Source organism: Salvelinus fontinalis, chromosome 42 (assembly GCF_029448725.1).
Source record: "Salvelinus fontinalis isolate EN_2023a chromosome 42, ASM2944872v1, whole genome shotgun sequence".
In the NCBI taxonomy this organism is placed as follows: Eukaryota; Metazoa; Chordata; class Actinopteri; order Salmoniformes; family Salmonidae; genus Salvelinus; species Salvelinus fontinalis.
In genome coordinates this window covers 22,376,709-22,392,265 of record NC_074706.1, presented here as the reverse complement: position 1 = coordinate 22,392,265, position 15,557 = coordinate 22,376,709, and the positions used below count along the sequence as shown (strand labels likewise).

The 15,557-nt window shown below is 41.6% G+C and overlaps 2 protein-coding genes across 2 annotated transcripts; both read left to right on the top strand.

Annotated features, from left to right (window-relative positions):
* The first annotated feature begins 1,499 nt into the window (after positions 1-1,499).
* LOC129841015 (sialic acid synthase-like) lies at positions 1,500-10,923 on the top strand. The gene is made up of 6 exons (XM_055909116.1): positions 1,500-1,737; positions 2,651-2,866; positions 2,985-3,084; positions 3,251-3,405; positions 3,628-3,894; positions 8,543-10,923. The coding sequence occupies exons 1-6, from the start codon at positions 1,606-1,608 to the stop codon at positions 8,744-8,746; spliced, it is 1,074 nt and encodes a 357-aa protein (XP_055765091.1). The 5' UTR covers positions 1,500-1,605; the 3' UTR covers positions 8,747-10,923.
* A 186-nt stretch (positions 10,924-11,109) lies between these two features.
* Positions 11,110-15,202, top strand: LOC129841014 (sialic acid synthase-like). The gene is made up of 6 exons (XM_055909115.1): positions 11,110-11,371; positions 12,331-12,546; positions 13,184-13,283; positions 13,493-13,647; positions 14,016-14,282; positions 14,605-15,202. Exons 1-6 carry the CDS (start codon positions 11,240-11,242, stop codon positions 14,821-14,823), a joined length of 1,089 nt encoding a protein of 362 aa, XP_055765090.1. The 5' UTR covers positions 11,110-11,239; the 3' UTR covers positions 14,824-15,202.
* The last annotated feature ends 355 nt before the right edge of the window (positions 15,203-15,557 follow it).

Below are 15,557 nucleotides of genomic sequence, written 5' to 3'. Positions count from 1 at the left end.
CTGTTTGTGCCCACCAGATGGTGGATTGGGAGGCAGAAAGAGCCATATCATCGGAATGCTCTCAGTCCTTGCCTCCCTTTATTTTTTGTTACAAAAGCTACTTTTCGACGGCTGACTGTATAGGTTCAATGAACTGGCAATGTCTCTCATTCCCATCATATTCCTAAATTGGAACCCAAGTTTATTCCCAGTAAGCAGTGACTCCTAAAACGACTAACATTCCAAGTTGTGGGTTATATTGTGACGCTTTTATAATGTATCCTTTCAGCACCAATCATCACTCACTAATTGTGTTCATTTTCTAGTCTGAATTTCTTGATTCATTCATTTATTTAGGAATATTTTTTATATGCACAATATATTCTCCGGTGGGAATCTGTGTTAGATACAATTCCAACCCCAGAACCATACGCTGTTAAGTCCTAAATACTATCTCTATCCTCTCAGATTTAGTAACGGTTGCTCTATCCACCAGTTACTGACAGGATGTATCCAACTGTCTCACTCACTCACTCACACACACACAGGATGTTCCCTAAATGGCCATATCTAAGATTTGTTTAAACTTTTGAAACTCCACTCTCTACAGAAAACTCTCTGTTCCTTAAGTGTGATATCCTACCGACAACGCCAATTGATAAGAAGACCAGTATCTCAATATACCATAGACATATTTATCATACAAAAGAGCCCAAATTCAAAGTGACGTTTCAAACGTGTACTCAACAAAGATGTCCAGCTGAATACATACATTCAATACAGTGCCGTGTCCACTTACACCCACAGCTCTCATCCTCTCCCTTCCACAAAGATGTACTTCAGTACTTTTCCATCACCCAGGATTTCTTTGTGCATGTCACAGGATTTCTTATCAGTCAGGAGAGGCCTTGAGTTATTGGGAGTACGCATTCCTACAGTCCACTGCACTCCACTAAATAATGACACTTCTCATACACAAAGAGCTCGAACCTAACACTACTTTCAATCCCTAAAAATACATAAAAACAATCTAGTCATACTAAGATGATATAATGCTATAAAAAGGTAAAGATATAAAACAGTAATATAAAACAGTATTTTACATTTTCTCAAAATAAATCATATTTTTAATAAACTGCATTCAATGTGGGTATTTTTTCCCAGTAAAAAAACAACATCCTACTTATAAGACCATCTCCTTCACTAATTGTACATCTCTAAACTGTACATGAGAGAACTTGGTCTCACTGTACAATTTCCTTATTGAATATATTTGCTAATATATTGGGTCGCCCACAAAAAAGGTGCCTGTCCCAGATTTGTTTGTGCTCTTGCCAAATTAGATTGACTAAGGAAGATTCCATGAGGTGAACAGAAATAGACTGGCACACAGACTACAAAAAACAGGTCCGAGCAGTCACTTGTTGCATGACTGGTGAGGACACTGGCTTATCATTAGATAGGCTGACTTTAGGGAAGTGTATAAAAGGGCAGACGATAAGCAATTTCTTCCTCGATCCACTGTGCAAGACTGCCTCTGAAAATCCCATCCTTAAAAAGAGCGTGATTAATTTGCCATAGGCTCTTAATCATTTACCAACTTAATTTATCACTTTTATTTAAAAAATGCCTCTGACATTCGAACTTGGTCCTGGCAGGATGATTGGGGGTTCTAACCCCTGTTTTATTATAGCAGAAATTGGACAGAACCACCAGGGAGATATTGAAATCGCCAAGAAAATGATCAAGATGGCCAAGGTAATGGAAGCTAAATGAAGAGACATTGTAAGACTTTAAGGACTAAGACTTTCCTGGACACAAATTAACCCTAGTTCTGGACAAAAAACATGCTGAATGCAGAATTTAGTCTTTTTTTTGTCCAGGACTAGGCTGGATCTGTGTCAGAGAAACTGTCCTTTAGTGTGGCTTAAGCTTCAGTTTAATATAACAGGCTGGGCGACATCGGATAGAAAGGCGCACATATACATGTATGAGTGTGGGGAAACTTAGTCATCCTGCACCCCCCCCATGTAAATCTTCCTTTAATAACCTCAAATCAAAAGGTAATGTAGAAATGGCAGGACTGCCTCCCGGGTGGCGCAGTGGTCTAGGGCACTGCATTGCAGTGCTAACTGCGCCACCAGAGTATCTGGGTTCGCGACCGGGAGGTCCGTGGGGTGACGCACAATTGGCATAGCGTCGTCCGGATTAGGCCGGTAGGGATATCCTTGTCTCATCGCGCTCCAGCGACTCCTGTGGCGGGCCGGGCGCGGTGCGCGCTAACCAAGGGGGCCAGGTACACGGTGTTTCCTCCGACACATTGGTGCGGCTGGCTTCCGGGTTGGAGGCGCGCTGTGTTAAGAAGCAGTGCGGCTTGGTTGGGTTGTGCTTCGGAGGACGCATGGCTTTCGACCTTCGTCTCTCCCGAGCCCGTACGGGAGTTGTAGCGATGAGACAATATAGTAATTACTAGCGATTGGATACCACGAAAATTGGGGAGGAAATGGGATAAAAATAAAAAATAAAAAAATGGCAGGACTGAGGGGAAAGGTCTTTTCTGCTATGATCCTGATACTGTACTGCTGCTGTGCATGGATCTGCATAAATGGAAGTAGGGTGTGTGTGTGTGTGCGTGTTTGACGCTATTACTCACGTTGACATCAATTTACAGGACTGCGGGGCAGACTGCGCCAAGTTTCAGAAGAGTGAGCTTGAGTACAAGTTCAACAAGCGTGCCCTGGAGCGTCCGTACAACTCCAAACATTCCTGGGGAAAGACATACGGTGACCACAAACGTCATCTAGAGTTCAGTCATGAACAATATAGAGAGCTCCAGAAATATGCAAAGGAGGTTGGAATTTTCTTCACCGCCTCTGGAATGGACGAGGTAAGAGGTTATTCCATGATTAATGTCCATTGAATTAGTTTGCTGTGACTGTGTAGATATTCCGGATTTCAAGCAAAAACATGCATGACTACCCCAACTGCTTTGCAACGCTTGTTAGATGGCTGTGGACTTCCTGGATGAGCTTGATGTGCCCTTCTTCAAAGTTGCCTCATGCGATGCCAACAATTTCCCCTATCTGGAACTGACTGCAAAAAAAGGTCCGTGATTTAAGTTAACACTGTGTTATATATGCACTACATCTTTGCCACACGTTACTGTGGTACAAGTTAAATGTTATACTCTGAATGTGTTGTCAAAATGTGTAATATGTGTCATATCAGTGAAGTTAGTTACTGTAGAAATTACAACTTTGTTTAACTTCAGGACGGCCTATGGTGATATCCAGTGGGATGCAGTCAATGGCGACAATGAGACGAGTCTATCAGACGGTCAAGGAACACAATCAGAAGTTTACCATCCTGCAGTGCACCAGTGCCTACCCATTGGATCCTGAGGATGTCAACCTACGTGTCATAGCAGTAAGACTTCCCATTGGTTTATTACAAGGAAGGGGTTGTCGAGCAGGATCAGCATGTTATCTGTTGTCACCCCGGGGTAATGTCATAAGGAAACGTCGGTTGAGTCAAGTGCACAGCAATGGAAGAGAGAGAGAGACAAGAATTTGACATATTTGTGTTCCGATGGGAAGGAAATGAATTGACCCATGGTATTTCACTCTCCATTTTCCTGACATACTGTAGGAATACCAGAAGGAATTCCCTGATATTCCCATCGGATATTCCGGCCATGAGAGGGGTATCAGCATCACCGTGGCAGCAGTGGCAATGGGGGCAAAAGTGGTGGAGCGTCACGTGACCCTGGACAAGAGCTGGAAGGGCAACGACCACGAAGCGTCGCTGGAGCCTTCTGAGCTGACCGAGCTGGTCAGAGCCATCCGCCTGGTGGAGCGGGCCCAAGGCACGGGCGTCAAACAGATGCTACCCTGTGAGAAAGCCTGCCATGACAAGGTGAGTTGGCCTCGGGAGGTTTAATTGAAAATAAATGTGACATACTTTTTGGAGACTGTTAATATTATGAATGGCAAAGGGAAAATATTTATATAGTATATTTTTGACATAGTGTATTCGGAAGAATTCAGACCCCGTCCCTTTTTGCACATTTTGTTACGTTACAGCCTTATTCTAAAAAATATTAAATCGTTTTTTCCCCCTCTCATCAATCTACACACAATACCCCAAAATGACTTAAGACAAAAAAAGGTTTTTAGAAATGTTTGTTAATTTATAAAACATTTAAAACCGGAATATCACATTTACATACAGTACCAGTCAAAAGTTTGGACACACCTACTTATTCAAGGGTTTTTACTTTATTTTTAGTATTTTCTACATTGTGGAATAATAGTGAAGACATCAAAACTATGAAATAACACATGTGGAATCATGTAGTAACCAAAAAATTGTTAAACAAATCTAAATATATTTACAGTTGACTAGTCCGAAGTTTACATACACTTAGGTTGGAGTCATTAAAACTAGTTTTTCAACCACTCCACTAAATTCTTGTTATCAAACTATAGTTTTGGCAAGTCAGTTAGAACATCTATTTTGTGCATGACACAAGTAATTTTTCCAACAATTGTTTGCAGACAGATTATTTCACTGTATCACAATTCCAGTGGGTCAGAAGTTTACATACACTAAGTTGACTGTGCCTTTAAACAGCTTGGAAAATTCCAGAAAATTATGTCATGGCTTTAGAAGCTTCTGATAGGCTAATTGACGTAATTTGAGTCAATTGGAGGGGTACCTGTGGATGTATTTCAAGGCCTACCTTCAAACTCAGTGCATCTTTGCTTTACATCATGGGAAAATATAAAAAGAAATCAGCCAAGACCTCAGAAAAATAATTGTAAACCTCCACAAGTCTGGTTCATCCTTGCAAGCAATTTCCAAACGCCTGAAGGTACCACGTTAATCTGTACAAACAATAGTACGCAAGTATATATACCATGGGACCACGCAGCCATCATACCGCTCAGGAAGGAGACGCGTTCTGTCTCCTAGAGATGAACGTACTTTGGTGCGAAAAGTGCAAATCAATCCCAGAACAACAGCAAAGGACCTTGTGAAGATGCTGGAGGAAACAGTTATAAAATGATCTATATCCACAGTTAAACAAGTCCTATATCGACATAACCTGAAAGGCCGCTCAGCAAGGAAGAATCCACTGCTCCAAAACCGCCATAAAAAGCCAGACTACAGTTTGCAACTGCACATGGGGACAAAGATCATACTTTTTGGAGAAATGTCCTCTGGTCTGATGAAACAAAAATATAACTATTTGGCCATAATGACCATCGTTATGTTTGAAGGAAAAAGGGGAAGGCTTGCAAGCCAAAGAACATCATCCCAACCGTGAAGCACAGGGGTGGCAGCATCATGTTGTGGGGGTGCTTTGCTGCAGGAGGGACTGGTGCACTTCACAAAATAGATGGCATCATAAGGCAGGACAATTATGTGGATATATTGAAGCAACGTCTCAAGACATCAGTCAGGAAATTAAAGCTTGGTTGCAAATGGGTCTTCCAAATGGACAATGACTTCAAATTTGTGGTAAAATGGCTTAAGAACAACAAAGTCAAGGTATTGGAGTGGCCATCACAAAGCCCTGACCTGAATCCCATAGAACATTTGTGGGCAGAACTGAAAAAGCGTCTGCGAGCAAGGAGGCCAACACCTGACTCAGTTACACCAGCTCTGTCAGGAGGAATGGGCCAAAATTCACCCAACTTATTGTGGGAAGCTTGTGAAAGGCTACCCGAAATGTTTGACCCAAGTTAAACAATTTAAAGGCAATGCTACCAAATACTAATTGAGTATGTAAACTTCTGATCCACTGGGAATGTGATGAAAGAAATAAAAGCTGAAATGAATCATTCTCTCTACTGTTATTCTGACATTTCACATACTTAAAATATATTAGTGATCCTAACTGACCTAAGACAGGGAATTTTTACATGGATTAAATGTCAGGAATTGTGAAACTGAGTTTGAATGTATTTGGCTAAGGTGTATGTAAACTTCCGACTTCAACTGTATATTTGTGATTCTTCAAAGTAGCCACCCTTTGCCTTGATGACAGCTCTGCACACTCTTGGCATACTCTCAACCAGCTTCATGAGGTAGTCACCTGGAATGCATTTCAATTAACAAGTGTGCCTTAATGCTTTTGAGCCAATCAGTTGTGTTGTGACAAGGTAGGGGTGGTATACAGAAGATAGCCCTATTTGGTAAAAGACCAAGAACAGCTCAAATAAGCTAAGAAACCGACAGGCCATCATTACTTTAAGACATGAAGGTCAGTCTATCCGGAAAAAAAGTTTATTCAAGTGCAGTCGCAAAAACCATCAAGTGCTATGATGAAACTGGCTCTCATGAGGACTGCCACAGGAAAGGAAGACCCAGAGTTACCTCTGATGCAGAGGATAAGTTCATTAGAGTTTGTGCAGCCCAAATAAATGCTTCACAAAGTTCAAGTAACAGACACATCTCAACAACTGTTCAGAGGAGACTGTGAATCAGGCCCTTATGGTCGAATTGCTGCAAAGAAACCACTACTAAAGGACACCAATAAGAAGAGACTTGCTTGGGCCAAGAAACACGAGCATTGGACATTAGACAAAAATCTGTCCTTTGGTCCAATGAGTCCAAATTTAGTCAACAGATGATCTCTGCATGTGTGGTTCCCACCATGAAGCATGGAGGAGGAGGTGTGATGGTGCTTTGCTGGTGACACCATCTGATTTATTTAGAATTCAATGCACACTTAACCAGCATGGCCACCACAGCATTTTGCAGCGATACGGCATCCCATCTGGTTTGCGCTAAGTGGGACTATCATTTGTTTTTCAACAGGAAAATGACAATGACCCAACACACCTTCAGGCTGTGTAAGGGATATTTGACCAAGAGGGAGAGTGATGAGTGCTGCATCAAATGACCTGGCCTCCACAATCACCCGACCTCAACCTAATTGAGATGGTTTGGGATGAGTTGGACTGCAGAGTGAAGGAAAAGCAGCCAGCAAGCGCTCATCATATGTGGGAACTCCTTCAAGGTTCAAGTCCGGATGATCAGGTTCAAGTCCGGGCTCTGGCTGGGCCACACAAGGACATTCAGAGACTTGCTCGAAGCCACTCTGGAGCAGGTTTTCATCAAGGATCTCTCTGTTTGCAGAACTTTGCTCTGTTCATCTTTCCCTCGACTAGTCTTTCAGTCCCTGCCAATGAAAAACATCCCCACAGCATGATGCTGCCACCACTATGCTTCACAGTAGGTATGGTATTGGCCAGGTGATGAGCAGTGCTTGATTTCCTCCAGACGTGACGCTTGGCATTCAAGCCAAAGAGTTTAATCTTGGTTTCATCAGACCAGAGAATCATGTTTCTCATGGTCTGAGAGTCCTTTGGGTGCCTTTTGGCAAACTCCAAGCGGACTGTCATGTGCCTTTTACTGAGTGGCTTCCGTCTGTTCTCTCTACCATAAAGGCTGAATTAGTGGAGTGCTGCAGAGATGGTCCTCCCATCTCCACAGAGGAACTCTGGAGGTCTGTCAGAGTGACCATCGAGTTTTTGGTCACATCCCTGACCAAGGCCCTTCTCCCCTGATTGCTCAGTTTTGCCAGCTCTAGGAAAAGTATTGGAGGTTCCAAACTTCTTCCATTTAAGAATGACGGAGGCCACTGTATCCTTTGGGACCTTCTATGCTGCAGAAATGTTTTGGTACCCTTCCCCAGATCTGTGCCTCGACAAAATCCTGTCTTGGAGCTATGGACAATTCCTTTGACCTCATGGCTTGGTTTTTGCTCTGACATGCACTGTCAACTGTGGGAGCTTAAATAGACGTGTGTGCCTTTCCAAATCATGTTGAATCAATTTAGTTTACCACAGGTGGACTCCAAGTTGTAGAATCATCTCAAGGATGATCAATGGAAACAGGATGCACCTGAGTTCGTTTGCTTGAGACTCGAAATTGGTCTGAATAAAATAAAATACAATTTTATTAGTCACATGATCCGAATACAACAGGTGTAGTAGACCTTACAGTGAAATGTTTACTTACGAGCCCCTAACCGACAGTGCAGTTAAAAAAAAATATGGATAAAAGTAACAAGTAATTAAAGAGGATCAGTAAAAATTATAACAATATATACAGGGGGGTGCTGGTACAGTGTCTATGTGCGGGGGCACCGGAATACTAATGTAAATAAGGTATTTCTGTTTTGCAAACATTTCTAAAAAACAGTTTTTGCTTTGTCATTATGGGGTATTGTGTGTAGATTGATGAGGAGCATTTTTTATTTAATCCATTTTAGAATAAAGTAACAAAATGTGGAAAAAGTGAAGGTGTCTGAATACTTTCCGAAGGCACTGTATGTAGAAAATATACAACATATATCAAAAATATACAAAATCAATATTTTTCCCATTGACATTTGTAATAATTACTTTCTCAAATTATAATGATGTTATATTAATTTTCTTTTATAAAGTAGGCCCATTATGTTTGTCATAAACCTCCCTTACATCAAGTATTCTCTTTGTACAACAGCACATACTGTAGGAGGAAATCTCCATATTATTTTCTCTTCCAGCTGGGGAAGTCAGTGGTGGCTAAGGTGGGGATACCCAAAGGCACGGTGCTGAGTATGGATATGCTGGGGGTGAAGGTGGGCGAGCCGAGGGGCATCTCTCCTGAAGACATGGGTCAGCTGCTGGGCAAGGCCATCACAGAGGACGTGGAGGAGGATGGGAGCATCACGCCACGTATGGTGGACGGCTACAACAACAAGGGCTGAGCCAACCAGGGTTGCGTTTAGGTTCCCCTAACCTGCCACGTGAATTGACCTAACCTGCCACGTTAATTATCATAACCTGCTATGTAAACAGACCATCAATCTCAACTATCAGTATCACCAGACAGGCCACATTTCGTGCGGGAGCGTTGCAAAATAAATGTACCCATTATTCAACTATTTAACTGCTCACGGGTGTCTGCATAGCCTGGCGCTGAAATAGAATTTGGTTCTATTTCAGAACCTTAACGCCTGCAAGTCCCCCTCTCCATTTTACTCATTGGTTTTCGCGAGCATACTAACCCACGTGGGTGATTGACAGTTGAACGAGAAGAGATTAATCAAAGAACCCTATCCAAAAACTAACTAGGTTTCCCCTTTAATCTGTGGATTAATTGTCGGAGTAGAGAACAGGATTTTGTATGATAAAAAATTCTGCAAAGATCCAGCAAAAAAAGGGACCCTACATTTAAACTAAACGAACAACCCAACGTTCATGTCCCAGGACAAATTAGCTAGCTAAATATCCATGAATGTGTTGTGTGTTTTGACCTGTCCCCAAATGAATATACCGTAGTTGGTTTTGCTAATTTAACCTGCGTGTCATGAACTAAAGTCTGATGGGGATAGTCAAAATCAACATGTGTATGCACTTGAGCGGCTGGTTTGGGGAAGTTGTAACATGCTGACTCTACTGGCAACACGCCTGCATCCGACTGGCAACACGCCTGCATCCGACTGGCAACACGCCTGCATCCGACTGGCAACACGCCAGTCCACGCCTGCATCCGACTGGCAACACGCCTGCATCCGACTGGCAACACGCCTGCATCCGACTGGCAACACGCCTGCATCCGCATGCTTATTTGTTCATCCACATCAGATGTGATCTTGACACTCAGGTTAAAACATCAAAGCCAACTGTGAACAGACTATTAATTTGTGGACAGGTCGAAACACACATGAAACAATCATGGACATTTAGGTAGCTAGCTGTTGCTAGTTAATTTGTCCTGGGAGATGAACATTGGGTTGTTATTTTACCTGCATATTGTCCTGTTTTTAGCTGGTGCTTTGTAGAATTTTGACCCGGAGTCATACAAAATCGTGTGTTTCTCTACTCCAGCGATAAATCCACAGATGAAAAAGGAAACCTAGTTAATTATCTTTAATTATTCTCTCCTCGTGTCTGTCAAGCATCCACGTGGGTTTGTATCTTTTTCCTTTAATCCAATAAGGAGGCGACAGTCAACACATGTGCATCTCAAATAGAACCAAGTTCTATTTTAGCTCTTGGCTACACAGAGGCACGTTTAAGCATGTGTGAAATGTGGGGGAAATCATTGAATAACATGTAAGTACAGTTGCAACGCTCGCACACGCAATGTAGCTGGCAAGGTTAAATATGGTAAACAAAAACTTAAAATAAAATAATTAAGAAAAACATTTGAAAAACTAAAGCTATACTGAAACTATAATTTAAGCCCTTTTTTTTTACTAATGGGGTTTTCGAACAATGATGTGCATAAACCCTGGATGACTGACAGGTGGCGCTGTATTGAAGCCACCGTGCAGCCATCTTGGTAATCCTCCTCAATTAAATGTTTTTATTTTGGAAGTGATAGAAATGCATTTGTTAATGTCTACATTAGTTGCATCACCCCCCCCCCCCAAAAAAAATGTCATGGTCATTTCTGTGTAACAATCAATATACTGCTGGCTGTCACCCAATAATATATTTTTCAGATGCAAAATTCAACAATATCACATAAACATAACATGTTAAACGTGGATTTTTTTTGCTGTTGCAGTTGTTTTTTTCAGCTGTTAGTGAATGACAAGTTTAACCTTAATAACTCTAGCTGAAAATGTTATTAGTTACATAATATTTACTCTGCATCACAAGTGTTCATTGTGGACAATTTAAAAAATGTTTGTGTGGCAGACTGTTGATTTTCATTCCTCTAAAACAGACGTTCATTTTGGTGTAACAAAATACACCTGGCTGTCATCCAAAAATATGTTTTTCAATTTCAAAATTCTACAATTTTACATAAACATAACAAATGTGCCTTGACTTCATTTTTTAAAAATATATGGTACATTTATTTATATACATGTGGTGGATGTTTACTTTTCTATATCGGAGGATGTGAAATTAAATTGTGTTAAAAGTCAAATACACGGTATTCAAATAATTATTGACGTTTATACTTCTTCTGTAATAATAATTTTTAAAAGTATTAATTACAATGTCTCACATTTTGACTCTTGAGAATCCTGAAATGACCTGTGAGTGAAGGGAGAACCTTTATTTTGAAACATGAAGTGGAGAGGAAACCACGTGGATTCCGGATGTGCAACGTGGAAATTAGCTCGACTTCTTCCGCGAGAACACACACCTGACTGTCTCTGTACTACTGGTTCAGAGCAAGAGAACCTAGCCATCTTATCGCTACAAACATTTTAGGAAACCGCATTTATCACATTTCTAAAATGCCTCTGAAATTCGAGCTTTGTCCTGGCAGGATGATTGGGGGTTCTAACCCCTGTTTTATTATTGCAGAAATTGGACAGAACCACCAGGGAGATATCGAAATTGCCAAGAAAATGATCAAAATGGCCAAGGTAATGTTAGTAGCAAAATGAATCAGTTAACTTTACTCAGCTGCTGTATTGGGGACCATGGTACTGACTTACTTGCTCGTTAACTAGCGGCTTCTTTAGTATAAATGCATTTGACTATTTTGGCCGTTTTAAAACTGACAGTCCAGTCTCTTGCATGACACTGCTTCTTGTCTGACTGCTGCCCTGCTACCGTGCCAATGAGGAAATGATCGATTCCAGTGCCCATATGACTGTAAAATGACATTAGCCTGCTCTGTTGCTTGCTGGGGCTGTATTTCAAATTGTGAACTTGTGCCATTGAGACCATGGGCATATATTGGTCAATTTATTAAGGACTGATATGGGTGGAAATGGATTTCCTGCCAGAGATATGGCACAACAGATACCCACCCCCATATATGAAATGATCACACCATTTGACTGTGTTTTATGAAAGGCAGTGGGTGTGTTAGCTATAGATTGTTGCACATGATAATGTGATTTCACCAAAGATTTTTGATATCCATTCAAGTCAAGTTTAAGCTTTTTAATGTCATGTGCACAAGTACAGTGAAATGCCATTCTGGCCTTACTGTGAGTTAGGTTACGTACTGTTTGGTGTAGCACAGTGACATTTCGACCAACCTTAACTTGGCGACGCTATCTTTGTTTTTCATTCAGCCAACCCTTTATCTTCCAAAATGTCATTGTCCAGTTGCAGGTTTGAATTTATTAATGTTTTGCTCTGAGGTAATCCGACAATGTCTGTCGCCATCTTGTCTATTTCAAGTCTTCTCTCATTGTTCGAGACAGGTGAGTGTCATCATGAAATGCGGCACTTAGGTGGGTCCACACCCCAAAGTGCCGCATCCCAGTCCCAATAAATGATAGAAGATTTTAAACAAGGTTTCCTCCTCATCCTCCTTGGCAACACATTTTACAACTATGTGACCCTATTCGTATTGACAATCAATTCACAGGACTGCGGGGCAGACTGCGCCAAGTTTCAGAAGAGTGAGCTTGAGTACAAGTTCAACAAGCGTGCCCTGGAGCGTCCGTACACCTCCAAACAATCCTGGGGAAAGACATACGGAGAGCACAAGCGCCATCTTGAGTTCAGTCATATACAATACGTAGAGCTGCAGAACTATGCAAAGGAGGTTGGAATTTTCTTTACTGCTTCAGGAATGGACGAGGTAAGAATGATGGTGATGTGGAATAGGCCCATAGATCCCCACTGTGGGGGTGTCATAATACCCATAAAACCTAGCGGTCAAATAGGGAAATGGTTCCAATTGTTTCACAATTAATTTTTCCTATAGGGAATTTTAGAAATGCCTAAAATAAGGGCGGTGTTTACTGAATCCTCACCCTGGCGTGACGTTTTGATAACCATCTAAATCTCTCTCGGACAGGGTGATGATTTGTATATAGTTAATCCAGAGATTCTTACCTTTGCCTCGATTCAGCAGTGTCGTGGCGATCATCATGGCATTTGTAGTTCTTTCTGACAGCCACATTAGCAGCTAAGTAGCATTTTTTTTTTGTTGGGTAAATGCAGGCAAATAAATTGATAAGTCACCTTAGAGAGATTTACACGGTTATCAAAACGTCACGCCAGGGTGATCCTACATGAAACACAGCCTTTATTTTAAGAGTTTCTAAAATCCCCTATGGGAAAAATGAATGGGGGGGAAACAATTGGAACCATTTCCCTGTTTGACTGTTAGGTTTTTGGGGTTATTATGACTCCTACTGTGGTACTATATTGATTAGGCCTGTATAATGCATATAAAAAACTGTATTAATTATTTGTTGTATATCTCTTGTTAGATGGCTGTGGAGTTCCTACATGAGCTTGATGTGCCCTTCTTCAAAGTTGGTTCAGGGGACACCAATAACTTTCCCTATCTGGAAAAGACTGCAAAAAAAGGTCAGTGGTTTTAAAGTTTACAGTATGATAGATATTGGGTGTCTTAGGCTGCTAAATGTAAAAATGAACATTTTAGCTTCTGAAGTAATTTGTTTATTTGGTCTACTTTATACTCGTGAAAGTGTAGTAAAACTTTTGCAATATCAAGAATAAAGCGAAGCATAGGTGTTTGTTGTGTGAAATCTCACATCTCTTTGGTTTAATGCTAGGTCGCCCCATGGTGGTATCCAGTGGCATGCAGTCAATGGAGACAATGAGACGGGTCTACCAGACGGTCAAGAAACACAATCAGAACTTCTGCATCCTGCAGTGCACCAGTGCCTACCCATTGGAGGCTGAAGATGTCAACCTGCGTGTCATCGCAGTAAGAGTTTTTCATTGGTTTGAATGAAGGAATTGTTTCAGTCAAGATCACCCCTAAACACATGGTGCATCTTATTTCTGTTGTTAAATTTTTTTATTTACCCTTTATTTAACTAGGCAAGTCAGTTAAGAACAAATTCTTATTTACAATGACGGCCTAGGAACAGTGGGTTAACTGCCTTGTTCAGGGGCAGAATGACAGATTTTTACCTTGTCAGCTTGTTCCTGCCCAACGCGCTAACCACTAGGCTACCTGCCGCCCCAATGGACCACTTGTGCAACAGTCATATTGCTAGTCTGTGGTTAAGGCTAAGTCCAGAGAGAATACATGTTTTGAGGCAGGAAAATGACCCTTGATCTCGTTCATAGGAATACCAGAAGGAATTCCCTGATATTCCCATTGGATATTCCGGTCACGAGTCTGGGGTCCACATCTCCGTGGCAGCAGTGGCGCTGGGGGCAAAGGTCATTGAGCGTCATGTGACCCTGGACAAGAGCTGGAAGGGAAGTGACCATGAAGCTTCTCTGGAGCCCTCTGAGCTGATAGAGCTGGTCAAAGCCATTCGATTGGTGGAGAGGTCTCTGGGGACGGGCATCAAGCAGATGCTGCCTTGTGAGAAGCCATGCCACGATAAGGTACTTCCTGGATGGGCACTTTTCATTGTATTCCAACAGATGGCGTTGTTCTTACGCTACCACATAGCCTGACTGCCATTAACCATTGCAGATGGCCATCTGATGTAAGACAATGGGGTCATCTTTTTTACAAACATTATTTAAGCATTTATTCCAATTCAGGGGTGGGTGGGTGTTAAGGCTACGTGTTTTTTTCCCCTAACCTCGTCATCTGACCTGGAAAAAGTCTGTACCCTATAGGCTATATGATCTTTGGTTCGTTGCTTCAAACAGGAAAGGATGTCAGAACTTATTTTAATACATTGATTGTGTTCTCTTCCAGCTGGGGAAATCAGTGGTGGCCAAGGTGGCGATCCCCAAAGGCACGGTGCTTGGTATGGACATGCTGGGGGTGAAGGTGGGCGAGCCGAAGGGCGTTCCGCCCGAGGACATCTTCCAGCTGGTGGGCAAGTCCGTCACAGAGGACGTGGAGGAGGACGAGAGCATCACCCCAGATGTGGTCGACAGCTACGGCAAAAAGATCAAGTGCCGAGTGGAGTAATCACCCTTGTAATAGCCTACTGTAACCATGGTAATACCGTAACCACAATGCCAAACACAATGCACTTTTACAGGCTGTGAAAAGATGGTTGTGGGAACATCGATAATCCAGATAATATTTAGAGGCCCAGGAGTTTCAGTTAAGGGGACATGCTTTATATTTCTGGTTCCATGTTTTTTTACTAGATGGATGCAAACATTCAATGAATCAGACTTGACTACAAGTGCCTTGTTAAGAAGAAAAAATACAAACTGTAGGTTCAGTAGTGACTGAAATGATTGCATTCTAATTGAATGTTTAACTGTCCATGTATAAAGGAAATGGCCAGTTATGTTAAGTTGCACTACAAAAATGTCAAATACAAAATGCCAAACATTAATGATTGTTTTATCTTTTTCATACGAAATCACACTCCTTGATTGAAATTGTTATTTTGTGATACAGTTCTGTTACAGATGAGTGTTCAAAGTGAAAACATACCGTATGTACAGTACCAGTCAAAAGTTTGCAGACACCTACTCATTCCAGGGTTTTTCTGTATTTTTACTGTTTTCTACACTGTAGAATAATAGTGATGACATCAACTATGAAATAACACATATGGAATCATGTAGTACCAAAAATCTAAATATATTTGAGATTCTTCAAAGTAGCCACCCTTTGCCTTGACAGCTCTGCACACTCTTGGCATTCTATCAACCAGCTTCAATTGGTAGACACCTGGAATTAAATTA